Raw genomic sequence first — 22,521 nt, forward strand, 5'->3', positions numbered from 1 at the left:
TTTTAACATATATTTTTACATGTATTTAAAAAATAGCAATATTTACTAATTATATACTTAGAATATTTAAATAGATTTGCTGTATTACTGTTCAGTATAACATTCATTTGTCTGGCTATTTCACCCATATCTCTCCAAAATATAATCATATTTATTCATTGTATAATCAATTGCATATACCTAATATAAATATTACGGTATTATTACCTGTTTTACATTGATAATGTATTTATATATGAAATAAAAACCATGTGGTTAAACTGTTTTCATTTCAAGATAATTTGTAGTAATAAATAAGAGTAACCCGAGTGTCTCTCCAGGTGTTATGGAGAGGTCGAGGACTGAGCTCAACCACCACTGCAAGTGTTTCCAAAATGGTCAAACTAACAGAGGATATGGTCGTTGCCAGATCGAAAGGATCGGATTTACATAACGTGAGGAAGCTAAATTGCTGGTGAGTATGAGGAGGAGAGTGAGGCGTGAGGGAGAGGAGGGACGGGAAGATACAGCTGTCACTGAGTCATGTCTCCCCGCTCCACCTCCTGTTTCTTTGATTTTGGTTAATAATAGTACCACAGTTACTTGTCAGTAGAGGTTATCATTATTTTTATGGTACTGAGAAAGCCATAGTTTATTATTTTAAATAATGCTGTTGTCAGCCTTTGCTTTAGCTCCTTGAAATGCCTTGACGGAAATGTCGCATTTTTTTTTTTACTTTGGCTTTCCTAGTTTAATTTACTTTTAAGTTGCTATATATGACAATTGATAAAAAATTAAGTGTGTATTGAACTTGAATATAAACTCAAGTTATGTAGTCCCCTACTGCTCACACTTTGAGAACCTGGGTTAGTAAGTTTAGGCACAGGTACACATAACTACAATTATCAAATAAAGTGTAAATTACCTAGGATAGCCCAAAAAAGTCAGACAAAGAGACTTATTTCTACTGGGGTCCTTGGTTTGATTCCATCACGAGTGGTAATTTTGGGCAAGTTTCTTTAAACATGTTGCCCCTAGTTCCCAGTAGTAAATAGGTACCTGGGTGTTAGGCAGCTGTTGTGGGTCCTGAATGCTCATGGTTTGCTTGGTAGTGTCCTTAAGTCTCGCACACTGGTGCAGGATCACTTCCTGGCACAGGTGAAACGGGCATATTTCCTTATACCTGTTGCCTCTTCATCAGCCATTAAGTAGGTACCTAAAAGTTAGTTGACTGCTTTGGGTTACATCGTAGGAGAGAAGACCCCGGTGGAAATAAGATGGTCCCTGATGACTTTATGGGCTATCTTGGGTGGCTGTCCCTCCAGGTTAAAAATGCAAACGGTTTAGTAAGTAAGTTTATTCAGGTATACACAAATACAGTTACATAGATTATCATACATAGCAGCATATGCGTAAAGTACCTAGGATAACCTAAAAAAAGTCAGACAGAGTGACTTATTTCCATTGGGATAACGCAATAACACCACCGTATATGGCTTTCATTGGGATCTTTTGGTTCTGTATCCCAAGAAACAACCCATAAGAGTCTGCTAACACCCAGATACCTACTTACTGCTATGTTAGCAAAGGTAACAGGTGCAAACAGACATGCCTAACATTTACACTTGTGCTGACCCTTTGAGAGGTTCTTTAAAGATAGAGAAGCTTTTGTTCTAATGAATTGGATCTGCCCTTCCCATCTTTGGATCGAGCCTGAATGATTTCCATACCCCTAGGCGTTGTATGTCAACTATGTGTTTAGCACCCCCCCCCCATAAATGTGCTGTAATAATATTAATCTGCTTGTGCTGAAATTAAACCCAGGTTCAATATCGATGGCACTGTCACTCGAGCCATATGCCACCACAGATCAGAGGGGATCAAATGACCCCAATGGAAATGTGCTACATTGCTTTGCTCTCTTGAGTTATCCTGGATTGGGTTATGTCTTTACTATACCACCATGAGGCCTGGTCACAGACTAGCCGTTAGGGCATGGATCCCCAAAACCCTCTCTAGGTATACTCCAAATATATACGTAATGCTGATCAAAAATAAAGCAAATCAAAATTGTATTTTATTTCTTGTAAGTAAATTTGTTAGTTATTTAATCACAATCATTGTTATAGTTCTGGTCAAGTCCAGTTACACTATTGTAGTAATGAAATAATATTTTAGCCTCTTTAAGGCAGAAGCTTTTGGTTTAGTAACCCCCCAGAGGATTAATGCAAAGTCAGGAAGTGTTTATTTCTTGTGAGGTTCTTTTTAAAGTTCTCTGCCATGATGTGATCCACAGCAATCAACTAACTTGTACATGTTAGGAAACTTACTCACCTTTCCCCAACCATGGATTGACCTATTTTATTTTTATTCTGAATTGAACATGCTACAGTTAATTAATCTGAGATCATGTCAAGAGAACTGTCTAGTCAGTGGTACTTATCACAGTCCCTGGCAAGTTGTACCAAACATCTGCAGTTATGAATAAGTATTTTCTCACATTCATTCTTACATTTAGATTTTATATTACACACAGTCTTGATGACTTTTGTTAGAAATAGTTATTTTGTGTTAAAATTGTATGTTTCTTGTTCAATATTTTTCACTGAAACAAATATAACCTCTCAAAGTTTGGTATGGTAACATCTCAGAATTTAGTATGATAATTTTGGGTAGAGTAGTACCTTCAAATGTCCAGTCTCAGTCATATTAAAGATTAATTAACTAATAAATTTTGTAGAATAGTTTTGGACCTTTTAACCATCATGTCCATGAGTATATTCTCTGAGTTCCACACTAGTATATTTGAATATTATCAAAGGAGGAGTTATTGTTATTATTGTTTAACTGTTTTTCAGGGGCAGTGAGCTGTCAGATGTTTCTGTTGTGCGGAAGTTAGAAAATGTTGAAGTTTTATCACTGAGGTTAGTGGTTCTCAATTTGGTATAGTTATAGGAGTGCCACTGTATCAATGAAGTTTTTGAATTGAAATTTCTTGTTGGAATTTTTTACTGTGTATTACAGAATTCACAACTTGAAGCATAATTCCTATTCAAATTTTCCACTGTAGTCTTCATATAAATTTGCATGTTGAATATTAAACATCCTAAATGAGAAAATTTTAATGCTTGCATAATGTAAATGTATTTCCATTCAAAGTAAATACAGTACTATATAATCATTAGACATAAATTAGGAATAAAAATTGGACTGTTTACATAGGACAGATGGATATGTACTGCAAGAGGGTGTCCAAAACCAGGGAAGAGGCAGTTGTACAAGTAGTAAGTACAGGAGCACATCCCTTTATTCGAAACTCTTGGGGCCTGTATTGTTTCGAATTTCAGACTTTTCCGAATTTCAGAATGATTCTTAACACTGCCACATGGCAGTGTGACCCATCACAGAGATGACTGATGCTCCACACTCCACGAAAAAACTTCAGTTTTTGGAACTTTTCAAATTTCAGAATTTTGGACAAAGGGATGTGGACCTGTACTATATGTAGATCAGTGCCAACAAACTGTATAGACACTTTTGCAACACTTAAGATGTTTTATTAAGGAAATATTTTTCCCACTAGGGGCTGTGTTAATGAATAGGATTGACAGAGCCCCTAGTTGCAAAATATTAACTTAATTCAGTGAAATGCCTTACATGTTGCAGGTGTATGTTGTAGGAGGTAGGTTACTGAAAGCGGTGAAGAGTTTTTACGAGGATAGTGAGGGTCAAGTTAGAGTATGTAGGAAAGAGGGAGATTATTTCCCAGTAAAAGTAGGCCTTAGACAAGGATGCGTGATGTCACTGTGGTTGTTTAGTATATTTATAGATGGGGTTGTAAGAGAAGTAAATGCGAGGGTCTTGGCAAGAGGCGTGGAGTTAAAAGATAAAGAATCGCACATAAAGTGGGAGTTGTCACAGTTGCTCTTTGCTGATGACACTGTGCTCTTGGGAGATTCTGAAGAGAAGTTGCAGAGGTTGGTGGATGAATTTGGTAGGGTATGCAAAAGAAGAAAATTAAAAGTGAATACAGGAAAGAGTAAGGTTATGAGGATAACAAAAAGATTAGGTGATGAAAGATTGGATATCAGATTGGAGGGAGAGAGTATGGAGGAGGTGAATGTATCCAGATATTTGGGAGTGGACGTGTCAGCGGATGGGTCTATGAAAGATGGGGTGAATCATAGAATTGATGAAGGGCAAAGGGTGAGCAGTGCACTTAGGAATCGGTGGAGACAAAGAACTTTGTCCTTGGAGGCAAAGAGGGGAATGTATGAGGGTATAGTTTTACCAACACTCTTATATGGGTGTGAAGCATGGGTGATGAATGTTGCAGTGAGGAGAAGGCTGGAGGCAGTGGAGATGTCATGTCTGAGGGCAATGTGTGGTGTGAATATAATGCAGAGAATTCATAGTTTGGAAGTTAGGAGGAGGTGTGGGATTACCAAAACTGTTGTCCAGAGGGCTGAGGAAGGGTTGTTGAGGTGGTTCGGACATGTAGAGAGAATGGAGCGAAACAGAATGACTTCAAGAGTGTATCAGTCTGTAGTGGAAGGAAGGCGGGGTAAGGGTTGGCCTAGGAAAGGTTGGAGGGAGGGGGTAAAGGAGGTTTTGTGTGCGAGGGGCTTGGACTTGCAGCAGGCATGCGTGAGCATGTTTGATAGGAGTGAATGGAGACAAATGGTTTTTAATACTTGACATGTTGTTGGAGTGTGAGCAAAGTAACATTTATGAAGGGATTCAGGGAAACCGGCAGGCCGGACTTGAGTCCTGGAGATAGAAAGTACAGTGCCCGCACTCTGAAGGAGGGGTGTTAATGTTGCAGTTTAAAAACTGTAGTGTAAAACACCCTTCTGGCAAGACAGTGATGGAGTGAATGATGGTGAAAGTTTCTTTTTCGGGCCACCCTGCCTTGGTGGAAATCGGCCAGTGTGATAATAAAATTAATAAAAATATTCATATTTACCCCACAGAAGAGACAGGTTATTAAGTGTGAAGTAGTCATGACAAATCATAATAACACGATTGCAAACAAACCATGGTACAGGTGGGGCTTGAACTTACAGCAAGTGAGTCATAAAATTCCAGGCCAGCGTAAGACACTTGGCCAGCTGGCTACAATAAGGTTCATTGAGGGGACTTGAGCTAGATTTCATCATGGCCACGCTGGCAGGAGATTCGTCTGTAAAAACTTGCATTTGTGGTCACAGTAGGACCCATGCTAACCTCCCTATGGTGTATAAATATACCTAGTTGGATGAATTTTATTGTAGCCAGCTTATGCACTGGCCTGGAGTTTAAGACTCGCTTGCCATGAGTTCGAGCCCCACCCATATTGTAGTTAGTTGTGACAAAGATTGTAATAAGCTGTATGAAAGGTCAGATAGTTATGTTTTGATGGCTGATAATATGCTGAAAGGGGATTACATCTAAAGAAACAAAATTTGGGATAAGATTCATGTAATTAATATTTAATACGAGGTTTAATCCACCAAGACTTGATCTGTGAAGGCTTAACCCCTAAACGGTCCAAATGTATATATATGTTCTTACTGCCAGCGCCCCATATGTATATATGTATATATTTTGATTTTCTTGCCTCCGAATTTGGCATGATTGGCCTGAGATGCCTGGTCAGCATAGAATGGGTCTTAACACTTGATTTGCACCACATTAAAAAAATCTGGGACCACTTAGTGCCTTGTGGGAGTGCCAGTTAAATTGAGTGCCAGCTTGAGCAAACGGTTCAGCAAACACCAAAGATTCATTGATGTAATGTCTTATTAACACTCCCCTTTTAAGAGGAAAGTGATGTTAACCCCAATTTTAGGGTCTGTCTGTCTGTCTCTGTCTTTGTCTATCTGTCTCTGTCTATCTCTTTTTATCTAACAGGTACACACAAATACAATTATACTTCCTTCCCTCCTCCTCCTCCTCCTCCTCCTCCTCCTCCTCCTCCTCCTCCTCCTCCTCCTCCTCCTCCTCCTCCTCCTCCTCCTCCTCCTCCTCCTCCTCCTCCTCCTCCTCCTCCTCCTCCTCCTCCTCCTCCTCCTCCTCCTCCTCCTCCTCCTCTCCTCCTCCTCCTCCTCCTCCTCCTCCTCCTCCTCCTCCTCCTCCTCCTCCTCCTCCTCCTCCTCCTCCTCCTCCTCCTCCTCCTCCTCCTCCTCCTCCTCCTCCTCCTCCTCCTCCTCCTCCTCCTCCTCCTCCTCCTCCTCCTCCTCCTCCTCCTCCTCCTCCTCCTCCTCCTCCTCCTCCTCCTCCTCCTCCTCCTCCTCCTCCTCCTCCTCCTCCTCCTCCTCCTCCTCCTCCTCCTCCTCCTCCTCCTCCTCCTCCTCCTCCTCCTCCTCCTCCTCCTCCTCCTCCTCCTCCTCCTCCTCCTCCTCCTCCTCCTCCTCCTCCTCCTCCTCCTCCTCCTCCTCCTCCTCCTCCTCCTCCTCCTCCTCCTCTCCTCCTCCTCCTCCTCCTCCTCCTCCTCCTCCTCCTCCTCCTCCTCCTCCTCCTCCTCCTCCTCCTCCTCCTCCTCCTCCTCCTCCTCCTCCTCCTCCTCCTCCTCCTCCTCCTCCTCCTCCTCCTCCTCCTCCTCCTCCTCCTCCTCCTCCTCCTCCTCCTCCTCCTCCTCCTCCTCCTCTCCCCCCCCTGTCTGCTGTCCTATTTACTCCCTCCTCTCTATGTTTTTTTGCGTGACTTTGTAAATGGTCCAAGTTGGACCAAATTGTCATCATAAGCTCCTCTCTCCTATGTGTGGGTTATTTGTGTATCCCACCTAGAACACATTGTTAGATGGATGTGCTGTAGTCTCAGTTGTGTTTTCCTTGTTAAAACTAACACTGATTTTTTTTATTTGCCATGTTAGGGATTATAACCATTGTATTAGCTGGTCACCTAAAAATCATCTTTTCCTCTTAAGTTTTCATTGAAGCCATCTTTATTATTAAATTGGTCCTCATTCACATAAATATGAATTTTATCTCTGACATTGTTACATTTTTGTAGGTGCATTCCTCTTCCAGCACATTCTAATCCTCAGAATACACAGGACTGTGTGTCTTCATGTTTTACCACCTCTTCCCTCTTAACAAACTCTGGCCGTTGTTTCTCTTTTGCCTTATGGTATTGATTCAAGCTGGACCAAGTGTCTTCCAATTTTTATTTATTTTTTGCTTCTTTCTTTGTCATTGTCTCATAATTTTTCATAAAGAACAAATTGTGTGTTGATTAGTTGGGTAAGGTTTATAATAAAGTATAATAAGTCCTCATTTAATATTGTTGATAGGTTCTTCGAAACTGCAACTTTAAGCGAAACAACATATAGTGAAACCAGATTTACCATAGGCTAATTGCTATTAACATCAGGGGTGCACAGTGCACCGTTAGCACTCATTGCCACAGGATTAAATCAAGGAATACAGCCTCTACTCACTTAACCCCTTGACTGTCGCAACCCCCAATCCTGAGGCGTCTCCTGGTGTTGCAAAATTTAAAAAAAAAAAATATATATATATATATTTTCTTATGAAATGATAGAGAATCTTTTCCCGATTGTAATGACACCAAAAAAACAAAATTTGATGGAAAACTGACGGAATTACGCTCTTGCGAAGTTAGCGACCTCAGCGATATTTACAAATTGGCGATTTTGCCCACTTTGAGCCCTATTTTTGGCTAATTCCATTGTTCCAGTCGACCAAACTCATAGTTATTTCTTTAGAACATCGTTTTTTCTATCGATTGAGTACAAGAAACTGCCCATTTACCTATTTCAACTACCCAATAACGTGGTCAGAAATTTGCAATTTGGCCAATTTCATGAAAATTAAAAAATATGACAATTTCAAAATAAGGTCCAGAATGAACAATGCAGACATTCCTGGCTCTAAAATAACATTTTCTTTGTTCATCAGTCATGTCTCCAGGCCCCTCTGATATTACTCTTGCTTTCTATTTTGAATTTTTATTCAAACAAAAAATAAAAGATTTACTATTATGCAGACTACTGCAATACTGTAATAATTGTATAAATAACATCAACCCATTCATGACTGCATATTAGAATGGCTAGTTGGACATTTATTAGACAATGACATCATTTGTTTACTTTTGAACATCGGCAAAAATCAAACATTTCCCCTACTTTGAGCTCCATTTCCAGGTTCTTTTTATAGTAAAATCAATCAAAATCACCTCTATTTCTATAATATGTTTTCCATTCTATCACATGAGACCAAGAAAATGAGAATACAACCATAAATACTATACGAAAATAGACCACAAAGTTGGCATTTTAATTAAAAAATAAAGGTCGGAGTTTTTTTTTCTCATTATGCACTGCATGCTCCAGGATTTATTTTATATTGTGCACACTTACCACACAGACCCATTCTCTCACATGTGGGCCTACCAGCTTTCTTCTGCTTGATTTAAAGCCGCTAGAATTTATGAGCATATATACGTCAAACACGGTACCTCGTAAGACGTATATATACGGCCGCGACAGTCAAAGGGTTAACGGAGTTCCGTTCCTAAGACCATGTTGTTAAACGAATTCGTCGCTAAGTGAGGAGCATACTATAATGGTTGTGGGTTTGTGTCAACCATCTTTGATATTGTTTTAATGTCACTTTTGCACCATTTATAACATTTCTGGTATATTTTTAAATGTTTATACAGTAGTGCACTGTATATTGAAATAAACAGAATAAAGGAAATCAGCACTACTATACATTATTTTTTTTTTTTTTTTATTATCACACTGGCCGATTCCCACCAAGGCAGGGTGGCCCGAAAAAGAAAAACTTTCACCATCATTCACTCCATCACTGTCTTGCCAGAAGGGTGCTTTACACTACAGTTTTTAAACTGCAACATTAACACCCCTCCTTCAGAGTGCAGGCACTGTACTTCCCATCTCCAGGACTCAAGTCTGGCCTGCCAGTTTCCCTGAACCCCTTCATAAATGTTACTTTGCTCACACTCCAAGTATTAAAAACCATTTGTCTCCATTCACTCCTATCAAACACGCTCACGCATGCCTGCTGGAAGTCCAAGCCCCTCGCACACAAAACCTCCTTTACCCCCTCTCTCCAACCTTTCCTAGGCCGACCCCTACCCCGCCTTCCTTCCACTACAGACTGATACACTCTTGAAGTGATTCTGCTTCGCTCCATTCTCTCTACATGTCCGAACCACCTCAACAACCCTTCCTCAGCCCTCTGGACAACAGTTTTGGTAATCCCGCACCTCCTCCTAACTTCCAAACTACGAATTCTCTGCATTATATTCACACCACACATTGCCCTCAGACATGACATCTCCACTGCCTCCAGCCTTCTCCTCGCTGCAACATTCATCACCCATGCTTCACGCCCATATAAGAGCGTTGGTAAAACTATACTCTCATACATTCCGCTCTTTGCCTCCAAGGACAAAGTTCTTTGTCTCCACAGACTCCTAAGTGCACCACTCACTCTTTTCCCCTCATCAATTCTATGATTCACCTCATGTTTCATAGACCCATCCGCTGACACGTCCACTCCCAAATATCTGAATACATTTACCTCCTCCATACTCTCTCCCTCCAATCTGATATTCAATCTTTCATCACCTAATCTTTTTGTTATCCTCATAACCTTACTCTTTCCTGTATTCACCTTTAATTTTCTACTTTTGCACACCCTACCAAATTCATCCACCAATCTCTGCAACTTCTCTTCAGAATCTCCCAAGAGCACAGTGTCATCAGCAAAGAGCAGCTGTGACAACTCCCACTTTGTGTGTGATTCTTTATCTTTTAACTCCACGCCTCTTGCCAGAGAGCCTGTCGTAAGTCCAAGGCGTCGGTAAACGAGTACGTCGCTAAGTGAGGAGAGGCTATACATACAGTGGAACCTCAAATATCGAACTTTCTTCAGTCCAGAAGGCTGTTCGAGTGCCTTTACCGAATGAATTTATTCCCATCAGGAATACACAAATAACCTGCACATTTATTTATTTATTTATTTAGTAATTTTAGCATACATACAAAGGTACAAAAAAATACAGGTAAGAGCAGCATGCCAAAGCCACTTATATGCATAGCATTACGGGCTGGCTTAAAATTAACTTAAGATTAACTAAGCAATGATGAAATCAGTGATAAAACATTATTGTAAACAGATAACTATAAAGCACAAATGAGTATTACAAAGACAGGTCATATGGTTGCATGCATTGCTGTACATTCAGTCGAATGGAGTATTCTGTTAGGTAGTGTATTTAAAAAAATAACAAAGTTAGATTGGGTCCTAGGTTTAACATTTGTGTGATATAATTGTGAGTAACATTTAGGATATACAATTTATAAGGTTCAGTTATTCAGTATTTATTTGGTTTTGAGTGAGTAAGTGATCTTTGAGAAGAGACTTGAATTTATAAACAGGTAGTGTTTCTTTTATATTTACAGGTAATGAATTCCAGATTTTAGGGCCTTTTATGTGCATTGAGTTTTTGCATAGCGTGAGATGGACACGAGGAACATCAAAGAGTGATCTGTGCCTTGTGTTATGGTCATGTGTTCTGTTGAGGTTGGCAAGGAGATGTTTGAGGGGAGGGTTAATATCAGAGTTAAGTGTTCTATGTATGTAATAGGTGCAGTAATAAGTATGGATGTTTTGTATGGTGAGTAGGTTGAGTGTTTTGAATATTGGTGAGAAGCTTACGACGACGTTTCGGTCCGACTTGGACCATTGACAAAGTCACACTAACCAGAAGTGGAGCAGGACAGCTATATATAGGCAGGAAGAGGTGGAGGTAGTAGTAGTAGTAGTACAAGAACGGTATATAATACCGACATGATGAAATTAAGACACATGCGCAACACCCGGGCATCCCTATCGTAGACGTTTCGCCATCCAGCCAGCCACTGGATGGCAAAATGTCCACAACAAAGACAACCAGATGCCACACATGTCTTAATTTCATCAGTAGTTGTAGTAGCAGTAGTAGTAGAAGAGTTAGTAGTAGTGGTAGTGGTAGAAGTGGGAAATAAGGAGGACGAGCCAGTCAAATACAAAGGAAGGGGAGCACTGCAAGAGAGCTAGGTGCCCACTGAGGGAGAGCAAGCGCACAGAGGTGCGTGAAAGGGGAAGTGGGAAATAAATGAAGAAGGAACAGAAACACGAGACAGAAGAGAGAAAGACAACCCAGAGGAGAAAAGGAAAGGGGAAGAGGGAGAAGAAGAAAAAGAAAAAGAAAAAATGAGGACTTAACCTGACTCCTCAATTTTTCTTTCTTTTTTCTTCTTCTCCCTCTTCCCCTTTCCTCTTTCCTTTTCTCCTCTGGGTTGTCTTTCTCTCTTCTGTCTCGTGTTTCTGTTCCTTCTTCATTTATTTCCCACTTCCCCTTTCACGCACCTCTGTGCGCTTGCTCTCCCTCAGTGGGCACCTAGCTCTCTTGCAGTGCTCCCCTTCCTTTGTATTTGACTGGCTCCTCCTCCTTATTTCCCACTTCTACCACTACCACTACTACTACCTCTTCTACTACTACTGCTACTACAACTACTGATGAAATTAAGACACATGTGTGGCGTCTGGTTGTCTTTGTTGTGGACGTTTCGCCATCCAGTGGCTGGCTGGATGGCGAAATGTCTACGATAGGGATGCCCGGGTGTTGCGCATGTGTCTTAATTTCATCATGTCGGTATTATATACCATTCTTGTACTACTACTACTACTACTACTACCTCCACCTCTTCCTGCCTATATATAGCCGTCCTGCTCCACTTCTGGTTAGTGTGACTTTGTCAATGGTCTAAGTTGGACCGAAACGTCTTCGTAAGCTTCTCTCTTTTATGTGCGGGTTATTTGTGTATCGTTCCAGTCACGGTATTGTGCGTTTTTTTGTTATTCCCATCAGGAATAATGTAAATTAGTTTAGTCCATTTCAGACCCTCAAAAATACACTTATAAAAGCACTTACAAAAATACACTTACATAATTGGTCATGTTGGGAGCAGTTCGATTTTTGAGGTTCCACTGTATAGTGGACCCCCGGTTAACGATTTTAATCCGTGCAAGAGGGGTAATTGTTATGCGAAATAATCGTTATGTGAATGAATTTTCCCCATAAGAAATAATGGAAATAAAATTAATCCGTGCAAGACACCCAAAAGTATGAAAAAAAAAATTTTTTACCACATGAAATGTTAATTTTAATACACACAAACTGAAAAAGGCATGCACACTTACATGACACTTACTTTTATTGAAGATCTGGTGATGATTGATGGGATGGGAGGAGGGGAGAGCATTATCTTCTTACTGTTTAGAAGGGGAATCCCCTTCCATTAGGACTTGAGGTAGCAAGTCCTTTTCTGGGGTTACTTCCCTTCTTCTTTTAATGCCACTAGGGCCAGCTTCAGAGTCACTGGACTTCTTTCGCACAAGATATCTGTCCATAGTGGCCTGTACCTCTCGTTCCTTTATGACTTGCCTAAAGTGTTTCACAACATTGTCAGTGTAATAATCACCAGCACGGCTTGCAATAGCTGTGTGAGGGTGATTTTCATCCATGAAGGTTTGCACTTCAAGCCACTTTGCACAGATTTCCTTAATCTTTGTAGTAGGCAACTTCTTCAATTTCTCTCTCCCCTCCTCTGAACCAGTTTCCCCAGGTCTGGCCTCTTGCTCTTGAAGTTGATCTATCAGCTCATCAGTGGTTAGTTCTTCATTGTCCTCCTCCACCAACTCTTCCACATCCTCCCCACTAACCTCCAACCCCAAGGACTTTCCCAATGCCACAATGGATTCCTCAACTGGCATAATCATCTCAGGGTTAGCCTCAAACCCTTCAAAATCCCTTTTGTCTACACATTCTGGCCACAGTTTCTTCCAAGCAGAGTTCAAGGTCCTCTTAGTCACTTCCTCCCAAGCCTTACCTATAAGGTTTACACAATTGAGGATATTAAAGTGATCTCTCCAAAACTCTCTTAGAGTCAGTTGAGTTTCTGAGGTCACTACAAAGCACCTTTCAAACAGAGCTTTTGTGTACAGTTTCTTGAAGTTGGAAATAACCTGCTGGTCCATGGGCTGCAGGAGAGGAGTGGTATTAGGAGGCAAAAACTTCACCTTAATGAAGCTCATGTCCCCATAAAGTCGCTCTGCCACGTCTGTAGGATGACCAGGGGCATTGTCTAACACCAGGAGGCACTTAAGTTCTAATTTCTTTTCAGTTAGGTAATCTTTCACATTGGGGGCAAATGCATGGTGTAACCAGTTATAGAAAAATTCCCTAGTGACCCATGCCTTACTGTTTGCCCTCCACAGCACACACAAATTATCCTTGAGGACATTCTTTTGCCTGAACACTCTGGGAGTTTCAGAGTGATACACTAATAAAGGCTTCACTTTGCAATCACCAGTAGCATTGGCACACATGAGAAGAGTAAGCCTGTCTTTCATAGGCTTATGTCCTGGGAGTGCCTTTTCCTCCTGAGTAATGTAGGTCCTGCTTGGCATTTTCTTCCAGAACAGGCCTGTTTCATCACAATTAAACACTTGTTCAGGTTTCAGTCCTTCAGTTTCTATGTACTCCTTGAATTCCTGCACATATTTTTCAGCCGCTTTGTGGTCCGAACTGGCAGCCTCACCATGCCTTATCACACTATGGATGCCACTACGCTTCTTAAATCTCTCAAACCAACCTTTGCTGGCCTTAAATTCACTCACATCATCACTAGTTGCAGGCATTTTTTTAATTAAATCCTCATGCAACTTCCTAGCCTTTTCACATATGATCGCTTGAGAGACGCTATCTCCTGCTATCTGTTTTTCATTTATCCACACCAATAAGAGTCTCTCAACATCTTCCATCACTTGCGATCTTTGTTTCGAAAACACAGTTAAACCTTTGGCAAGAACAGCTTCCTTGATTGTCTTTCTGGTGCCCACAATAGTAGCGATGGTTGATTGGGGTTTCTTGTACAGCTTGACTAGGTCGGCTATACGCACTCCACTTTCATACTTATCAATGATCTCTTTCTTCATTTCTATAGTAATTCTCACCCTTATTGGTGTAGGGTTGGCACTAGAAGCTTTCTTGGGGCCCATGGTCACTTATTTTCCAGAAACAGCACCGAAAACACTGTAATAATACGAAATATTCCGAGTGTATGCTTGGATGTTACCGCGGAGGCTGGCTGGTAAACAATGGCACAGGCGGCACATGTGAGGCTGGCTGAGGGCGCACATTGGACGCGTCTCGGACGAAAATCGGTGAGCGGGTTTTTAATCGGTATGCGCGGCAAAAATTTTGCGATTAAAGTAAGCGGTATGCGAAATAATCGCTATGTGATGCCATCGTTATGCGGGGGTCCACTGTATTTGCAAAGTGGAAATTGTAAGGAGCACATTCTACCACCATGCAGTTCAAAAACAAATAATAAGAAATATGGCAAGCACGTGCACACATGAACCCGCAAATGCACGAACGCACCCGTGCATGCAGCCACGCATGCGCGCACCTGCCCACCCGCCTGCTTGCATCTCTCTCTCACTCACTGGGATAATTTAGAAACGCCAATTAACCTAACGTGCGCATCTTTGGGAGGTGGAAGGAAACCAGAGTACCCAGATAGAACCCACACAGACATGGGGAGGACGTGACCTTGGCCTGGAATCAATTTTTTTTTTTTTGTCATCAATGTTGTAATGAAATGACATTGAACAAAACTACGTTAAGTGAGAACTTACTGTACTTGAATGCTTCGCTCCTCACCCTCATCATATATGCACCTTAGTGATCATGAGCTATGAAATATAATTATGTATAATGTATTTTTGTTTATTATAAGAAATATTTTGGGATTTAATTTTTTTTTTTTCAAATTTCATAATTTTATTTCTTTGTAGGTTGTGTAAATACAGTACAGAATGTAATTTTTATCTTGCTTTGATTAAAGTAATATTACTGTATGTTCTTACCAGACATTGTACTTGACAAAAGATCATATTGATTAACACAGTTATTATCTTTTTTTTTTTTCTTTTTTTTAGTGTGAACCGCATCAGCACATTAGCAGATTTTCAGCATTGTCCAAATCTTCAAGAGTTATATATTCGCAAAAATAACATTTCCGACATCAATGAAATTCTCTATCTCCGTCAACTTCCCAAGCTAAAGAGTCTTTGGCTTGCAGACAATCCATGTGCTGAATTTGAGCAGTAAGTATAGTAACTTTGAAAAGAATGAGCTCTCCTTCCTGAAAGGTAAATTTTGTATTTGATTATTTTGGGATTGGTTGTGTTTAGATTTATTTTTTGGTGGCATCTGCACAGAAACTCTTGTATGGCTACAGATTATGTATAGCTAAAACAAGATTCATATTGCAAATGGGAAATCCGTAATGGAAGTACAGTGGTACCTCGAGTCGCGAACGTAATTCGTTCCAGAAAGCTGTTCGAGTGCCGATACCAAACGAATTTGTTCCCCATGAGGAATAATGTGAATTAAATTAGTCCTCTTCAGACCCCCAAAAATACACTTAGAAAAGCACTTACAAAAATACACTTATATAATTGTTTGAAACTCAATGTACCACTGTATTGCACATTTTAATAGTACATTATTCGCATTTTCCATTGTAAGAAAAATGTTCTCCAATGAAGAAAAACCAGCACTTCCTTCTTTCATCTATTCTTTATTCTTCTGTGCTTAATGACCCATGTGAGTTTGGCACATTTTGAGAATATAATAATACTGTACATTTTATTCTTGTTCAGTTGGTTTTAAATAACTCGTTTACTAAAAATTAACAGATCAGAAATTCGATGGGATGTTTGTACTCATTTCTAATTATCTTTAAAGTGCTTCCTTCCTGTGTTGTAGCTGTATTTATTAGGCTACATATGTACGTACTTTGGCTTTACCTTTTCACTTTCTACTTGTGTTAATGAACCACTAATACTTTTATAAAGTTAATTAGCTGATGTTTTCCTAACTTTAACGAGGGCCTACATAAATATTGTATTCTTTGTGTTACCCTACATGCCACCATTATCCAGACATCATTAAAAGAGCTATGTCTCGGCTTACATGACTTATTCTTTAGCCCTTTCAGGGTCTGCGCCGTAGATCTACGGTTTTACGTTCAGGGTCCAAACCGTAGATCTACACCATGAGCTCAGCTCACTCTGATAAGCTGTGAGTGGTAAATTTGGGCCTAGATATGAGAGAATACATCTGTGTGGTTTGTGTGCACCACATAAAACAAATCCTGCAGCACATAGTGTATAATGAGAGAAAAAAAACAGAGACCGTGATTTTCGATTAAAACCGACTTTGCAGTGTTTTTTCATGTTTTTTATAGTTGTATTTGCGATTTCTTGATTTCATTTGATAGAATGGAAGTCATATTACAGAAATAGAGATGATTTTGATTGGTTTTAGCACTGGAAATGGCTTGAAACTGAGCTCAAAGTACCGGAAATGTTAAATTTTTGCTGATGTTCAAGAGTAAACAAACGACCTCACATGTCTAATACACGCCAGCTGGTGGGTCTAATATACATTCACAAATGTGGTGATGATATACAATTATTATAATATTGCATAACAGTAAATCTACTATTTTTTGGTTTGAATAAAAATTCATTATATGAATAAAAAATCAAAATGGAATTCATTTGTAAAGCCTCAAAATGTAACTAATGAACAGAGGAAATGTTAGTTTAGTGCCAGGAATACCTACATTGTTTATTCTGGACCCTATTTTGAAATTGGAATATTTTGAACTTTGTGTTAAATTGGCCAAATTACCAATTTCCGATCACTTTATTTTGTAGTTGAAACAGTTGATTTGGTGATTTCTTGTGCTCAAGCGATAGAATAGAAGTAATACTAGTGAAATAGCTAAGAATTTGGTCGACTGGAATAATGTAATTGGCCTAAAATGGGAGTCAAAGTCGGCAAAATCGCCGATTCGTAAATATCGTTGACACATCAAAATTCACGAGAGCATAATTTTGTCAGTTTTCCTTCAAATTTTGTACTTTTTGTTTTATTACCTTCAGAAAGATTCTGTACCATTTCATAAGAAAAAAAATTTTTTTTTTTTTTTAAATTCTTGGACCCTGGTGCGCACTTCGAAATTTGGCCTCTGGACCCTGAAAGGGTTAACCCTTTGACTGTCACAACCCCGAATCCTGAGGTGTCTCCTGGTGTCGCAAAATATTTGAAAAAAAAAAATTATTTTTTCTTATGAAATGATAGATAATCTTTTCCAAATGGTAATGGCACCAAAAGTACGAAATTTGATGGAAAACTTACGGAATTACGCTCTCGCAAAGTTAGTGACCTCGCCGATATTTACGAATCGGCAATTTTGCCCTTTTTGAGCCCTATTTTCGGCTAATTCCATTGTTCTAGTTGACCAAACTCATTGCTATTTCTTTAGAACTCCATTTGTTCTATTGATTGAGTACAAGAAACTGCCCAATTACTGATTTCAACTACCCAATAAAATAGTCAGAAATTGGCAATTTGGCCAATTTCACGCAAATTAAAAAATATGCCAATTTCAAAATTGGGTCGAGAATGAACAATGCAGACATTCCTGGCTCTAAAATAACGTTTTTTTTTTTTTGCTCATTAGTCATGTCTCCAGGCCCCTCTGATATTAGTGTTACTTTCTGTTTTGAATTTTTCTTCAAACAAAAAATAGAAGATTTACTGTTGTGTAGACTACTGCAATATTGTAATAATTGTATAAATAGTGTCACCCCATTCATGACTGCATATTAGAATGGCTAGTTGAACATTTATTGGACAGTGATGTCATTTGTTTCCTTTTGAACATTGGCAAAAATCAAACATTTCCCCTACTTTGAGCTCCATTTCAAGGTCGTTTTCATAGAAAAACCAATGAAAATTACGTCCATTTCTATAATATGTTTTCCATTCTATCAAATGTGACTACAAAAATGTGAATATAACCATAAAAACTATACGAAAATACACCTCAAAGTCAGCGTTTTAATCCAAAAAAGACGGTCGGAGCTTTTTTTTTTTCTCGTTATGCACTGCTTGCTGCAGGATTTTTTTTTATACTGTGCACACTGACCACAGACCCATTCTCTCACATGTGGGCCTACCAGCTTTCTCCCGCTTGACTTGAAGCTGCTAGAATTTTTGAGTACATGTATGTCAAACATTGGCTCGCAAGACGTATATATACGACTGAAACATTCAAAGGGTTAAAGTTAATTGTTATATGTGGCTCCAGTGTCTGACATTTTGCCAGATACATGGAAAGTGATTAGTGTGATACAATACCAACATAAAAGTGTAGGAACAGAGAAAGGTTTTGTTGCCCCATTGTGTACTGTACTACTAACTTTTACATTTATTATAAATACTGTGTTCCAGTATAATTGTTAGTGACTGTACTATCATATAGTTGTCACACCTTATTCTAAAAGAGCATATTATGATTTAAATATATTTGAGACAGTCTAGAGAAAAACCTCCCTTGTCTCCATAGTTCCATTACCTGTTTGGCTTAATTAAATTGTTCATATTTGTACCTGTGACCCAGATAATAGCCTGTCTGAATTCCTTAAATACTGTATTAACCTAAATGTATATCCTGTCCCAACACAGTAGATTATTTTAACTTTATTTTTTTTATTAACACATCTGCTGTTTCCCACCAAAGCAGCGTGGTCCGAAAAAGAAAAACTTTGATCGTCATTCACTCCATCACTGCCTTGCCAGAGGCATGCTTACACTACAGTTATAAAACTGCAGCATTAACACTCGTCCTTCGGAGTGCTGGCACTGTACTTCCCATCTCAAGGAATCAAGTCTGGCCTGCTGATTTCCCTGAATCCCTTCATAAATTAACTTGAGCTGATTTTAGTAACATAGTAAGTATTAATTTTAAACCTTGTACTAATATTTATATACACTGTATTATTATCTATTGACAGATATCGCCTGACTGTTTTACGAGCTTTGCCGCATCTTCAGAAGTTGGATAATGTTGCTGTGGACTCGGAAGAAGTGCAGCAGGCTATGGTATGTGGCGTGCCTCTGCCAGCCACAGAAAACTCAAGGTGTGTTATCAAAATAAAATATTCATATTCATTGATAAATACAATTAAATTTTACTTGTTTGTATAATCGTTCGTTCAAATAACTGGATTCTGTTGCAAAATAAAATTAAATTTCTTCACTGTCCACTGTCTGAAAATAGTCCATATAATCATATTTGAATTTTATTTCATTCTAATTTAAAATTTAACCCTAAACGGTCCAAACGTATATATACGTTCACTCGCGCAGCGCCCCGAATATTTTGAAAAAAAAAAAAAAATTATATAGAAAAAAAGAGCACATTTTTTAAAGTGTTTTAGTATAAAAAAAAAATAGGGTCAGTACTTACCGAGGTATGAGACCGCGAAGTTGGCGCTTGGCGATCACCTGACGGCAACAAGGAGCACTGCTGCTTGCAGAAATTCAACATATTTACCGTTTTCTTCCATATTTTTTCATTTTCTTGGTTTTCATGATATGATAATTATGTTTCATAGTAAGTCATTTGATATCAATGCCAATTTTTGTTTATACACCAATATTACATACGAAATTTTTATCATATTGTCATAAACACACATTTACACACTGACAGGTTATTTTGCACACCTGGCTGAATCACACATTATTATCTACAACTATATACAAGTATTTACATGTCCCACTTACATTTCTAGAACTCCACAATTGTATGTTACTCCATGAAGCATGGATTCATACAGAGTGCCACCCCACACTGGTGACACATGAATCATGTGTCCTTCCGCTGTTGGGGTCGTTTTTTGGTGGTAGCACACACAATACACTTTTTCTGGGCATTCTTCTTCTTTTGGGTAGGTGGTATTGGTACCAGATAGTGACAGGAGTGATTCGGTCTGGCACTTCCCCCACTGGCTGTGGTTGGGGGACAGGTTGTGGTGTGACAGGTCACTGTTGAGGGGAAGGTATAGGTGTGGTACCATACTTTCTTGCTATCTGTTTGACGAGATTCAGAGAGAAATCTGCAAAATGTTGTCGTTTTCCAGTCTTTACTTCATACATATTGAATGCATTGAGCACTGCAATGTCTACAAGGTGAAAATTTTTTTTTATATACCACTTGCGACTCCTACGCATACAGTCAACAAACCCTATCATCATGTCACACTCGTCAACTAGTCGCATGTTGTTCGTATAGTCCAAGACAGCAAGTGGCTTCACAATAGGTTCGTTGTTGAACTTGCTCAGTCTGTTTGTACCATCTCGTTTCTGTGGATGGTTGATAGCAATGTCACGTCTCGTTTGTCATGCCACGTCAGTGCCATGCTAAAATGCTTGCACTTCACCTTCAACACTGCCTCCAGGGAACCTCGGCATATGTTTCCTATTCCTTCTCACTGTTCCACATATATCAGTATTGTTCACACATAGGAAATCAGCAAGCATAGGGCTTGTATACCAGTTGTCTGTGTACAATGTATGGCCCTTGCCAAGGTATGGTTCCATCATCCTGCGAACAACATCACCGGAAATGCCCAACATCCTTCTGTCATCATCGAGTGTGTTTTTCCCTGTGTATACAATTACATCCAACACAAGACAACTCTCACAGTCTCGCACAACAAAAAGTTTTATACCAAAGCGATTACGTTTGCTCGGTATATATTGCTTGAGTGACAGGCATCCCTTGAACAGAATCAAGGACTCATCAACAACAGTGTTCTTGAAGGGATAAAAGTATACACTGAATTTCTGCCTCAAATACATAAACACTTCCCGGATTTTGTATAGAAGGTCATTTCTGTCTGACGTATTTCTGTCTGCGAAGTGCAACATTCGTAGCAACAGAGTGAATCTGTTGAAGGGAAGGAGGTCATGGAAAACTGGAGTACTGATGAAGTGGTCTGTAGACCAGTAATTATGTATATTGTTCTTATAGATATGTGGCATAAGCATGACATTGGCAAGGAATAAATACATTTCAGCCACTGTTGTGTCTTTCCACCTGTGCAGCCGCGATGATTCTCCAACCTCTGTTGTGTTGTTCATGACATATTGGTAATAAATGTTTGTCTGAGTCACTATCAAGTTCATTATAGGCTCGTCAAAGTACAACTGGAAATAGTCTAACTCTGTAGACTCATTCGTTATGGGACATTCTGGCTGGATACCACTTCCACTAGCATCAAAATCACAAGGCTGTGGCACGAATATACTTTGTGTTCAGTTCCACTCACGATCACATGGTGCAGGGTGGACCTGTGGCATGGGGCGAGGGGGGGCAGGAGGAGGAGGATGGAGAGGAGTGGAGGCAGCACATGGTTGAGGGGGTGCCGGGCGGTCCTTTGTCTGTCCACCCACTACGCCATGTGGTCCAGGCACCATGCCACCCACCACTACTTCCTCCATCCCTGCATACTCCCCTTCGTGATCACTTTCACTATCAGTGGCCGGGGTTTTGGATCGTGACCTGCCACGACCCTTGGGGATTACATATGGCACACTGCCTGAACGTAGATAACGACGCCTAAAAGTACGTTTCACTGGTGAATAATGAACGTCACTATCACTAGACGAATCCTCAATTGGCATAAAATCAATCTCATCATCACTTACATCACTCACTATCACTACTAAAACACTGGGAAAATGATAGTTTCCTCTTGCGAAGTTGCCTATGGGTAACACTTGCCACTCCAGAGGTGCTTGGCCCAGGGTCTTCTGTGGCCACACTGGCCACCCCAGAAGTGCTTGGCCTAGGGTCTGATGTGGCCACACTGGCTACCCCAGAGGTGCTTGGCCCTAGGACAGGTGTCGCTACCCCAGAGGTGATGGGCTGGGGGTCATCTGGGTTATCGTCGATATTTTCACTAATTCCTTGAATATTACTGGCCCCATTGGTGTCAAATCCACTAAACTCACGATCTCTATCACTTTCCTTGAATAGTAGAGTGTTAATATGACGAAGCGTGACTGAATCACGAGGATGTGCCATGATGTTGACCCAGGATGGAGCTGAATGTAACTGGTCCTACCATGTGGTACCCAGGCGTCCCAGATTTTTTGTATACTGCGCACACTGAGTGCGCACACCCATTCTCTCATGTCTAGGCGACTCAGGCCTATCGCGCTAATTTTGAACGAATGAAAAATAAAACGTATATACATGTTTGGGGCGCTATGCGCTTGAACGTATATATACGTTTGGACCGTTTAAGGGTTAAATGTCATATTTTAAATCCTACCTTTCTAATAGGTATCAGTATGTCACCATTAAAGACAGCCTCATCAATACGGCCACTTGATACTGGAGTTCCGCAGGGAAGTGTCCTTGGACCCCTGTTCTTCCTCATTTATATCAATGATCTTCCAAACATATCCCAACACCTGAAACCCGGGTTATTCTCTTAGCTGACGACACGACTTATGTCATCTCCCACCCTAATCTTGCCACTCTCAACACCATTGTTAATGAGGAGCTGCTCAAAATATCGATTT

General features: G+C 40.0%; 1 protein-coding gene across 12 annotated transcripts in view; it reads left to right on the top strand.

The window, feature by feature from the left end:
- The first annotated feature begins 298 nt into the window (after positions 1–298).
- The window catches only part of LOC128702903 (uncharacterized protein F09G8.5), a 138,326-nt gene continuing 116,103 nt past the window's right edge, over positions 299–22,521 (top strand). For all 12 annotated transcript variants that reach the window (XM_070102599.1, XM_070102607.1, XM_070102601.1 and 9 more), the window contains exons 1-4: positions 299–454; positions 2,838–2,903; positions 15,006–15,173; positions 18,939–19,064. In XM_070102599.1, coding sequence (XP_069958700.1) covers positions 375–454; positions 2,838–2,903; positions 15,006–15,173; positions 18,939–19,064 — 440 coding nt within the window. In that variant the 5' untranslated portion in view covers positions 299–374. The remainder of the gene's footprint in view (positions 455–2,837; positions 2,904–15,005; positions 15,174–18,938; positions 19,065–22,521) is intronic.

The sequence above is a fragment of the Cherax quadricarinatus genome, chromosome 82 (genome assembly GCF_038502225.1).
Source record: "Cherax quadricarinatus isolate ZL_2023a chromosome 82, ASM3850222v1, whole genome shotgun sequence".
Lineage (NCBI taxonomy): Eukaryota > Metazoa > Arthropoda > Malacostraca > Decapoda > Parastacidae > Cherax > Cherax quadricarinatus.